Genomic DNA, 13,191 nt, shown 5'->3' with positions numbered 1-13,191 from the left:
CAAATCCAAACTTCACACCTCCTAGAAAAATCTATGAGTATTTGGTACTACTTCAACTATTTCAAAATGTATTGAAAGGCCCAAAAATGAAATCAATTTAATAAAAATCAATCATTGTAAAACCAAAAAAATCGTCGCAGAATTGAAAAGAAAATTGCTTACAAAGCAATGTACATTGTACAATTTTTCGTAGGTACCTTAACACACGCTTATTATATAGGTATATATATATAGGATAGGTACTCGTATACTGATGTAGTAATATTATATTATTGTCATAACTCATAAACATTTATATTATGACATTATAATATACAACCAATTATTAGATTGTAAGAAAAAAAATAGCAAATTCTACTGATAATCTCAATTCTAGATTACAATATAATACTGAATAACATCGATGTAAATAGACAATACTGCATTGTATGTATATCTAAATCGTTTCTCAATATTAAACAATGCCTAGTAGATAATTGGATCGTATTATTCGTATTATAGTCATTATAGTACCAATGCGCTGACTGCCGAGTCCGCCGTGTTGTGTAGCATTAAAAATGAAATAGGTATGTCAACAATAATACCGGTTTTGAAACAGATAGCGCATCCACCCTCTTTCACAGTCGCGGTACAGTGATGAATGCGTTTCACCGTTTCTCATTGGTTCGCCGCCGCCAACCGTCGCGGTCGACGACTTCACCGCTCGTCATTTTGGCAAAGTTCTACGTCACAAACATGTTTATCATGAGTTTATGACATACCTATGTTATGTGTACACGCGGCACACATAACACAGAATATAGATAATATTAATTTTATCTATATTTGTGACGTGCGGTACGATTCGTCGTGAATGTCGGTTTGCTGGTCGGTAGGTAGGACGCGGGAATGATAAACATGTAACATATTATTATTTATTTATTTACGATGATAAAACGAAAATATTTTAATCTCGTCGAGCGTTCGCAAACATAGCAATAATAATGAGTAATATTCGTGATATTAACTAATAACTATTTACTAGGTATTAACTAGTATTATGCATTTATGCTAAAATTATAATAACACAAATAGGTACAGACGTTATAATATTTCAATTAATTTTAGTGGTTTCCGGCAACCTGCGCTTCAACCGAAAAAGGATAACAACGAATCAGACCTCTGGCTGCATTTGTCGTTGCAACGAGTCAAAGCGATTTTGAGTTTTTCTTACATAGGTACCTAAAAGAATAAGGTGTGATAGTTTTCGCACTACCACATTAGTGTTCAGTTGTTTTTAACTGCTTACACTTATTTTGGCACTCAAACTTTTATTCAAAAATCCACAATGATGACAGACCTTGGAGATTCTGATGACAATTCATCCGATTCCAGTTACTCTAAGGTGGACTTTTACGAGGGTGAGTATATCCATGAGATCAGACTTATGCTTTATATCAGGGGAGGCATACATTTTTTGAAAAGAATCCAACATTTTTCCAATCACGGTTTTAAAAATTGTTCACTCAAACAAAGTTGTAGGTAAATACTAAATAGTAATTCATAATAATTATAGTTTTAATATAGGTAGTAACATTATAATATTTACATAGGAATATTATAATTTTCAAAACCCATAATTTGTTTCTTTGAATTTCTTATAACAGTTATAACTTAAGATTGGATTTATATTTTCTTAAAATACCTAGGTAAATATAATGCTAATATTTTCTAAAAAACTTTCAAATATTTTCATTATATTCTCTTATAAATTTAAAAATATGCTAAACTAATTAATTAACATAATTATATGCTTTAATATGCATTTTTAGATTTTTTTTTAAATAGTGAAGTATTAAAAGTTACGTATAACAATGAAATAAAATAGAGTAAGAAATAAGAATATAATATACCTAAATATAACAGTATAATATTAAAACTCAAAAACAATATTTCTTTGGCAATATTTCTTTGGTAAAAATGTTTTCTGGGTACCATAATATTTAAATTAAAAATAAATACAATTTTTTTCTCACAATTTACAAAATATTCCATAATATGCCAAATGGGTTAAATATTCTATAACTCATGAAATATTCTCAAATATGCAATAACAAATTTTTCTACACATTTAGAGTTGAACGAATCGTCCATATTTTTTACTCTCTAAGACTGCATAAACCTAGTGACGTTATGTAAAAACATATAAATACAGTCTTTAGTTATAACCAAACTTTTATAAATAGGATAGGTAGCATAATTTTATATAACTTTAATTTTTCACGTGCCATTAAAATTTGACCAATGCGTCATCTTTGGTACGCGTATCATTGGTTCTCTACTTCTGCCTTATATGCTTAATTTTCTCAGTTCAACTATCATTACACTAGCTACCTATGTAAGGTTCGGTATTATACAATGTCTTTATTTTTAACGTCACATGTATATTTTATATCCATTATATATATAATAGGTTAGGTCATATATGTATCTAAAATATCATAAGTTGAAAGTTAATGCTTGTGTGTTCCAGCTCAGTGGTATATGGTTTTGACTTATTTTGACTTTAATTATGCTTTGTGGATAATCCATAATACCTTTATACGTATACTTAAAAAAAAATTTTAATTGCATGTAAAATCAAAGTATAATATTATTTTGAAATGCATTTTGTAGTAAATAAATTTTTTTTTTTATTTGTACTTTTAATATTATTATGGTGAACTACATCCATTTTTTTTCTGTAGAGTGCATTTTGGGAGATAGCCTTAAAAATATACCAAATGATAAATCTATTTCATAACCTACAATTGCTCATCTAGGTCATATTATTTCACGAGGCTAGGTACACCAACTCAAATTTTTCTCTGTGTCCTAAGGTAAATTAAAACTAAGACTGAGCTACACTCAAATCTAGATACATCTATATTACCACATTGAAGAAGCCAAGTTGTTCAGCTAGTTATTGTATATATCACTCATAACTCATAAGTATAATAATAATGATAAATTAATTAATAATTGAAGGCTTAGAACTAGAACCAAATTACATTACATGATAAGTACTAACACATTTTTCTTTTTCTTATTATAGTATAAATAAATACCTACATATTTATAATATTATACATGTTATAATAATTAAATATCTACATTATAATCTAATATATTATGATATTTTAAAGTGTAAACATGTGTACTGGTATTGCATTAAATGTTGTTTTTGTTAAAAGTAAAAGATATTGTTTCAATATTGTTTATAGGTAGTAACCAAAAAAAAAAAAAAAAAATTAGTTAATATTTATTAAATTTGTTCCACAAGTTAAAGACAAGTGTTATTTTGTTTTTAAATATCTTATGGTACACTCCGGCCCACGATAGAGTTCGACCCGTTAACCGCTCATCATTACTGACACACACAAAGTTTGCTGGCTAAATTTTCTCCCACCATGGACACCATTCTCACTACTTGACAACCTGTATACAGTAGTATGGTTTGGTATATGGGAGGAGGTCTGATTTACAGCGATATAAAAATTTTTGTGGTTGGTTTACGGTCGGACTATCGTAATCCATGGACTGGAGTATAATATGTAGGTATTACAATTTATGTTTGAAGTTTATATTTTTTCGATAAAATGCTAGTAACTTTCAGGATTAGCCAGAATTTTTTTGACTTAGTTAGTACTTTTGTGATTACAAGTTATAATTATGGTCTAGAACTTAAAACATTTGCTTATTTTTATGATTTTACATAACATTTTTCAGTGTACTATGTAAAAGTATATCATGTTACAATATGTTCAATTATGAAATTTGAAAGTGTTTTAAAAAATGCTTATTTTCGTTATTTTATTTTTGATGTTTTTTTTTGCTTTTATGTGTATTTCTGTTTAATTAAGATTTATGTGGACGCATATGCCATTAATAAAACCCTAGAAATTTTAAGTTAATTTCTGGTTTTTTTCATAGTAATCTATGTTTCACATCGATAAATCCAATAAAACATGAGATTATTTTATTTTTTGTTATTATTATATAATTTTTCATGATTGGATGGGTCATGGACCTAGTTAATTCCATTTCTGTTAAATAAATATTTGCTATAAATTATTTGTTAACTGAAAGTTGAGTAAATGTCTCGTGGCAAGTTATATAATACTATTCACTATATTTATAGAGTTGCTAGTATCTAATAAGAGATTTGATTGAATTGAACGAATTATATGATAAGGAACAATATGAAACAGATATTTCTAAAAGGTTTACATAAAAAAATATTTAGTAGGTTTTTATGTATAAACTGCTATACATTGACAAATAACAATATGTACAAAATAATTATATTGATAGGCATCTTATTACATATTATTTAATACACTTAACAGTTGATACTTAACTTTAAACAGTTAACAAGTATTCCTCTCATACCTTTTCAAGCAGTAAACATGTTAAATTAGTTTAAGAGAGTTGTTTACTGTTATTTGAATAAATTTAACAATCTTTGACATAAACATAATTTTAAAAACAATTATAGTTAACTTATAAACAAATTGTAACTTAAATAAATATGTTACTTACCTATTTTAAATAAGTCATATAAAATATTGAATAAGATATTTAAAAAAAAAAATAAATTCATAATAATTAGAAAAATTGAAATTGAACACAAAATAATATTTGAATACCTACTTTTAGTATTCTTAATAAAATAAATGTTCTGAATCCTTCAATGGTAAATATTTCAATTTGTGATTACAAAACAAAGAATGTTTTACTATTTTGTTATGATATCCAGGTGTATGAAATAATCTTATTATTTTATCTTTAATCATGTTGTCCATACAAGGATTTTTTAATGCAAACTAGATATCCACATTATGTTATTGAATTGTTGCATGTTTTACTTAATTTTTAAGTTAACAATTAAGTATAAACCATAATATTACTCATTTGGAAAATTGGAACATACCTGGCAAAATTATCAAATAGTTCCTATAAACACTATGTTTTAAAAAAAAAAAAAAACATTTAATGCGAGTTCTTTTAACATATATGATAGTTGTATGCAGTTGCAGACCTAGGATTTTGTTTTTTTTGTTGGGGGGAGGGATATTTTTTTACATCACTACAAGATAAGACGTTACATTATAGCAGCTTTCATGGTTGACTTATAAATATAAATTATAATATAATTAAATATTAAGTATCAAAACAAAATCAGAAACCTAATTTTTTTGTGAATCGTGATTATAAGTTTTACGTCAAAGTTATATTCTTATACATCTTATGGGTCAAGGGGAGGCCAGGCCTCTCTGCCACCCTGCTTAAATCCGCCACTAGTTGTATGCAAAAAAAAACATGTATAATATGTATTTAGTGAACATGCATTCTAATTAATAATCAAGTGTTTATTGTTAAACTGAATTCTTGTTTTAATATTCTCTCTTTAATCACCCCCATCAGCCTTTTTGGCCCAACTTTCATTTTGATATTTATTGTGTGTCACAACATTACAGCAATTAAGTTGTTTGGGAAGTATCTTCAAAATTATTTTCTATTTTTGTCTTCAATTAAATTAAACCGTTCTTCAAGGCTTTTAGAGAAGTCATTCAGTATAATTGTTTACACTTATGGAATTTTATTTTTTATCATTGTTTAGTTATCACTATGATTATAATATAATCCTTCAAGATATCAAAAATAGTCAACATATTTTTCTCAAAAGATGAAATTAAATTTTCTTGGTTTTCTATTTTAAGTTTTATAAAGCCTAAATGTAAATAATTATTGTTGTTGAAGCTTACATTAGTAAATATAAACAACTTATCTAACTAATACAGTTACTTTAAACAAACAAGGATTTAATGTGCTTAAAAACAAATTATTCTGAACATTCATGAATAAAATTAATAATATGATGAATTACTTAAATCCTAAAATAGTTAATGGTAAATCTATGCACATCTGTTTGACAAAATCGTATAATAACATGAAATATTATTTGTCTTTTAATTATTTTCTTTTGGCATTTATTTATAAAAGTTGATGCTACATTATTTTGTCAAAGCTAAAAATATTCTAAATAATTTGATTGTGCTATTTATAAATGATAATTCAGATATTTAGTTACAACTTAAAATTTAAGGAGAAGTTTCCCTGACTGGTACTCCATATAATCACAGATTAAATATTCTATAGAAAAATGCGGCAACCAGATATGCAGATGTTTTGGACCTCGGCCGAGTAGTACTAATGGACCCCTATAGAATCGCTATAAGTGTTATAGATTTTGCGCACGCATGGACGTCAGTGCAGTTGAATAATAAGTTGTTATTTTAATAACTGCTATCATTTCAAAATGTACTTTTCATTTTAGTTGTCATTAATTTTATATTAAATTAGGTAATTGGTTTCAAATTGTGTATATAATATTATATAAAGTACATGCTAGGCTAATATATATATATATATATATATATAACCCTATTCCTCTCACCCAATAATTTATTGAAATATACAAGTCACTCCTATTTCATACTTAAAATATTTAAAATTGTATTAATAATTGATTGTAATTGTAATTTACAGTTATGAACGAAGTTCCTGAGAACTATAAAGACAAAGTAGATGAACTGAATAAAATATTGCAAAGTACAAACCAAGATATAGATCGTCTAAGAAATCTAGCGATTAGTGAAGGAGGATTGGTGATAAGTAAGTAAATGATTTATACATAACATTCACACAAAAATAGTCATAAACTTTTTAAAGGGTACAATAAGTAAACTAACAAATATATTATTTTTAAATGTGATTTTAAAATTATTATTGTAGATACTGAAAAATTAGGTACTATTGGTACTAAACAATATATAAAGCATACTATAATATATTAATTAAGTAGAACGTTTAAAATACTTTAAGGTTTGTATCTAGTGTTGCCATTTACATTAATCCATGCCTAACTAATAAGTTGTAGCTAAACTCTGATTTATCATCTATAATTAGCATAATAAAATTCCATGGAATGTTTTTAACTTTAAAAAAATAATGCAGTATTAAATTTATCAACATAAACTAGAAGAAAATAATTAAATAATTAATAATAAATAATAATATATGTATAATTCTATAAGAAAATATACAATATGAAACAGGTGTGCATAGATTTATCATTTATTATTTTAGGATATCAGTTATTTCATGATGTTATTAATTTTAATCATGAATGTTAAGAACAATATATGTTTAAGCACATTTAGTTATTGTTTAATGTGGGCGCATTAGTTAAATAAGTTGTTTTTAGTCAATTATATAAAATAATGAATTTTGCATTAATTAGTGAAATCTTGAGATACTAATAATAGCACATTCAGACTTAATCAAGCTTGAAAAATAAAACCTAAAAGAATTGATTTTATCTTCTGAGAAATATATTAAATACAATCTTGAAGAATTACTTTTTTTAAATAATAACCTAGGGCTCGGATTTATATGCAATAAAAATCTATAAAATCTGCAGAATTGGATTTGTTACAAACTCCAATCTCTAATCATTAATATGGTACAACAAACTTGTACACTGTACAAAATTCTAAAACATGTATTAGTTTTTATGTATTGAATAACATTGTTATTAGTGTAAATTCTATAAGTTTTTCTGTGAGTTTAAATAATATGGTTGGTTTAAAAAAAAAAAACAGGTTTAGTACGTTCAGAAGCATGGAAGCTGTTATTAAATTTACCGAATAATGATGAACAGATATATCCATTGGAAATTATTAAGGAACATCCTGAATACCATCAAGTTGATATGGATGTGAGGAGGTGCTTAAAAAGATTTCCGCCTGGTATATCATATGAGAAAATTGGTATATTGCAAAAAGAATTAATAGCAATTATCTTGAGTGTAATTAAAGATTATCCAGACCTAAAATATTACCAAGTAATTAATTTACTCCAATTATCAAGACTCTCTAGTATTGAGTACTTATTGAATATCTACATGAATTGTCAAATACTTTTAAATTTTGCATTGATTTTAATCAGATCATATTTCAATTTATTTGTTTTTGTTTTAGAATATTTTGATAAAAACATGGTTAATGATAGCAATAATAATTCAAAATGTTACAAAGTCTTTAACTTATATCAGATTAAATTTCTAATTTTTCAATAAGTACTAAAATAATTTTGTTTAATTTACTATGGATTTAAGATTTTTTTTGTGTACAATATTTATTATTATAACAAATATTATTTGATTATTATTGCAGGGTTATCATGATGTCGCTGTCACTTTTCTTATAGAAGTTGGACAAAAAGAAGCATACAGTATAATGAAGCATCTATCATTACATCATCTCAAAGAATTTCTAAAGCCAACCATGGAGGAAACATCATATCTATTATTGCATGTTTTTCCATTGGTTAAAAAGCTTGATCCAGAATTGGAAGAATTTATTGAAAAGTTAGAATTAATACAGTTATTAAGAACCATTTTAATAAACTTAAGCTTTAGATAGGTTCATTTTAGATTCTGAGCGGAGCGATGAATGTATTGATTTTACCATGATGTGTGTGTGTTTTTTTTTGTGTCTGTCATCACGTTTTGGGGCAGTAAAAATGCTTCGATTTCTGACTTCAGTACCTCGTTCGATCAGAAAGTGAATCTAGTTGGTACTTTGGGGGGTCAAAAGTAAAAAATTCTTAATACTTTTCTAAATAATTGAGAAAAACAAACTAAAAATTAAGGGAAAAACGGGAAATTTTACGCACACTCATTTAACTTTAAAACAAATGACCATAGATACATGAAATTTTTACCTAATGTTTATATAAGTATATTCTATCCACCAAGCAATTTTCAAAAAATTTTGACTTAAGTTGAACTATTCATAGGCATTTCAAATTTTCGATCATTATTAGTTTTTTTTAAATTAATATCGATAAAAATTTATTTGTTAGGCAGAAAAGCTTGAAAATTTAATACAAGGCTCTTAACATATTGTTACAATAGCAGTTGAAAAATAAAATAAATTCATAGTCACAATTTTTTTTTATAAGCATTCAAAGTTTGAATTTTGACAAAATACGTAAAAATCACGAAAATTCACAAATTATTTTAAGCTAGAAATTCATAAAAAATTTTCTTTTTAAATCTAAGATTTAAAAATTTAATACAAGATTCCTTACAAGTTTTTCAATCTTTATCACAAATAAAAATTCCACCTGAAATTCAAATTAAATATTTATGAGCATTTGAAATTTAAATTTTTACAACATTGGATTTTCACTTTTAGCGATTTCCTTATTTTGGTGTAATTCTAAAACAAATTACCACAGATACTTGAAATTTTGACTGAATGTTTATATAGGCGTTTTATATATTTGATAAAATTTTCAAAATATTTAGATTTGTTTTGAGCTGTTTACTGACATTTTAATTTTTCAACTTTATTAGTTTTTTTTTCTATAAATATCGATAAAAATGTATTTGTTCGGTAGAAAAGCTTGAAAATTTAATACAAGGCTTCTAACACATTGTAACAATAGAAGTTAAAAAATATTAAAAATTCGTAGGCACAATTTTTTTTTATAAGTATTTAAAGTTCAAATTTTGACTAAATACGTAAAAATTACGGCAATGTTCAAATTATCTTAGATATAAATTCATAAAAGTTTTCCTTTTTAATTCTAAGATTTGAAAATTTAATACAAGGCTCCTAACATATTTTTACAATAGAAGTTGAAAAACAAAAGAAATACATGGTCACATTTTTTTTTTTATAAGCATTCAAAGTTTGAATTTTTATAACATATTATGTAAAAACCACGAAAATTCGTAAATTATTTTATGCTAGAAATTCATAAAAAATTTTCCTTTTATATCTAAGATTTGAAAATTTAATACAAGGCTCATTATATATTTTTACAATAGCAATTGAAAAATAAAAGAAATATATAGTCACAATTTTTTTTTATAAGCATTTAAATTTCAAATTTTGACTAAATACGTTAAAATTACGGCAATATTCAAATTATCTTAGATAGAAATTCATAAAAGTTTTCCTTTTTAATTCTAAGATTTGAAAATTTAATACAAGGCTCCTAACATATTTTTACAATAGCAGTTGCAAAATAAAAGGAATACATAGTCACAATATTTTTTTTAAGCATTCAAAGTTTGAGTTTTGACAACATATTATGTAAAAATCACGAAAATACAGAAATTATTTTAAGCTAGAAATTCATAAAAAATTTTCTTTTTATATCTAAGATTTGAAAATTTAATACAAGGCTCATAATATATTTTTACAATAAAAATTGAAAAATAAAAGAAATGCGTAGTCACAATTTTTTTTTACAAGCATTCAAAGTTTGAATTTTGACAACATATGTAAAAATCACGAAAATTCGCAAATTATTTCAAACTAGAAATTCATAAAAATTTTTCTTTTTAAAACTAAGATTTGAAAATTTTTAATAATCTATAATATATCCTAGACAGATAAACCGTCTTCGCTCAGAATCGTTTTTCGTATACAATGATATAATATCATTGGATTCAAATTTAATTCCATCCATTACAGTAACCCACTTGTAACCTACTGTACAGCAGAGCGACATACACGACTTACCCGCTTTTTTTAAAATTAATATCGATAAAAATGTATTTGTTAGGCAGAAAAGCTTGAAAATTTAATACAAGGCTCTTAACATATTGTTACAATAGCAGTTGAAAAATAAAAGAAATTCATAGTCACAATGTTTTATAAGCATTTAAAGTTTGAATTTTGACAAAATACGTAAAAATCACGAAAATTCACAAATTATTTTAAGCTAGAAATTCATAAAAAATTTTCTTTTTAAATCTAAGATTTAAAAATTTAATACAAGATTCCTTACAAGTTTTTCAATCTTTATCACAAATAAAAATTCCACCGGAAATTCAAATTAAATTTTCATGAGCATTTGAAATTTAAATTTTTACAACATTGGATTTTCACTTTTAGCGATTTCCTTATTTTGGTGTAACTCTAAAACAAATGACCGCAGATACTTGAAATATTGACTGAATGTTTATATAGGCATTTTCTATATTTGATTAAATTAAATTAAATATTTTGAGCTGTTTACTGACAGTTTAATTTTTCAACTTTTTTAGTTTTTGTTTTTTCTATAAATATCGATATTTGTTGGATAGAAACACGACTTACCCGCTTTTTTTCATATATTTATATGGTTGTACTAACTGTTTCATCGGGAGTTACCCATACAAGAATTTTTATCTGAAAAAAAATATATATATATGTCACATTCCTACCATTCGTAAATTAAATGCTTTTTGTGCTAACATTTATTATATCTGGTTAATATTTAAAAAAATTAATTCTTGTTTATGAGATAAAATAAGTTCTAAAATTAATGGAGGTCTGTGACATATCGAAAGTTCTCTTATTGGTCAGTAGTGTCAAAATGTTGAGAACAACTAATTTAAATGAAACAATTTAAAATTAAGCAAATGCATTAAAATTTGAGAATTGAATATTATTTTACTAGAAGGATGGTGCCACTAGTGTATATTTAAATGTATTTTGCTAGACAGATAGCACTACTTTGTATTTTTATGACCCTTTATTTTCCTCTTCAGGGGTTGAATTTCTAAAATTCCTTTTTTAGAGAACTCCTACTCATAGATATGTCAGAGTTCAGCCCATTTATAAATTTTTATATATTATGTATAAAAATATAGGTATACATAGATATAATTTAGATGATATATCTGTTATTATTTATCATTTTAAAAACCATTTATAATTATACTTTTAGGTCTGGTATTGGTACTATATTTGCTCTGCCGTGGTTGATATCATGGTTTAGCCACAGCTTAGATCAACACTCGAAAGTAGTAAGATTATTCGATTACTTCCTGGCATCACCAAAAGAAATCATCTTGTATGTTATAGCGCAGTTAATAAGTTCCAGGCGTGATGAAGTCTTAAATACTGAGTGTGACATGGCTTGTGTTCACATGGTGTTATCAAAGGTATTAAATAAAAGACTTTTTTCATGCACTTGCATAATTATAACACATTTATTTTTGTACAACAGATTCCAGAAAGCCTAAATTTTGAATTAATATTGGATAAAGCTACACAAATGTACAAAGAATTTGATATTTCAAACATAAAAGAAGAAGTTGACAATAGAGTAATTTTAGAGTAAGAAAATAGTTTTATAACTCTTAATAAATTTGTATGCATATCAAAAAGTTATCATAATTATTTCAGAGCTAAGTTACTAAATGATCAACGAAAAGAAAATGCAATGCGGAAAAAAGACAAGAAATTTGCAAATCAAGAACAGCCAGTTTTTAACAAAGCTTTCCGATACGTACCCATATGGGTTAGACCTAGAATGAGATTTGGCTTGTTGTTCTTCGGATTTAGTTTAGCTGCCGGACTTTGGGCGGTTTTGAAATCCAACAACAATTAAAAATGAAAAATTGCTTCATATATTCCAATTATTATTATTTGTGCTATACACAGGGGATCAAATTGACTGATATCTTACAATACATTTAAGGATATGTATTAAATCTTTTTTACTTCTTAATATTTCAAGAATCAATTATTTACATTTTTTTTCTTATCCTTAACTATTTAGTTCACCTTGTTTAATTTAGCCAAATAATTCTATTATTTAAATATTACAACTGTTTTGTACTACTCTTTAGATGTAAAATTTAACTGTGAATACTTTGATTCTATTGTTGATTTTTTTTATATATATATATTTTATGAATCAAATTATAATTGTTAATTAATGTTAAAACCTTTTTAAAATATTACCCGCATCATAAATAGTTTTTATATGAGTCAACTAAATATATTTATTGGTGTCTCCATTTATTTTTTAAATTTGAATTAGTTTATTTTCTTCTTAAAATATTTCAACAACAATAATGTTCTAACCTAACATAAATAAATTAAACACAATGTCGCCTAAAAAATAAAATAAAAAACTTAGTTTTTCCTAAAATATTTTCAGGCCTGAAGAATAAAAATGGGATAATGTTTACACAATATGATCAAATTAACATTTCAACGTAGGTACCTTTATACAAATTAGAATGTTATAATCATCTAAAGGAAATAGATTAAAACATATTTAAAAACTATGAAAATATATTATATCCTATTAATT

At 25.4% G+C, this 13,191-nt stretch overlaps 1 protein-coding gene across 1 annotated transcript; it reads left to right on the top strand.

Moving 5' to 3' along the window:
- The first annotated feature begins 774 nt into the window (after positions 1–774).
- LOC149063063 (TBC1 domain family member 20-like) lies at positions 775–12,794 on the top strand. Its single transcript, XM_089217801.1, has 8 exons — positions 775–1,024; positions 1,108–1,400; positions 6,571–6,696; positions 7,686–7,927; positions 8,259–8,452; positions 11,815–12,031; positions 12,097–12,206; positions 12,276–12,794. The coding sequence occupies exons 2-8, from the start codon at positions 1,328–1,330 to the stop codon at positions 12,478–12,480; spliced, it is 1,167 nt and encodes a 388-aa protein (XP_089073927.1). The 5' UTR covers positions 775–1,024; positions 1,108–1,327; the 3' UTR covers positions 12,481–12,794.
- The last annotated feature ends 397 nt before the right edge of the window (positions 12,795–13,191 follow it).

Source organism: Diuraphis noxia, unplaced genomic scaffold (assembly GCF_037042655.1).
Source record: "Diuraphis noxia isolate RWA-SAM2 unplaced genomic scaffold, SU_Dnox_SAM2 contig0001, whole genome shotgun sequence".
Classification (NCBI taxonomy): domain Eukaryota; kingdom Metazoa; phylum Arthropoda; class Insecta; order Hemiptera; family Aphididae; genus Diuraphis; species Diuraphis noxia.
The sequence above is the reverse complement of the archived record's forward strand: the minus strand, read 5'-3'. Positions and strand labels throughout refer to the sequence as shown.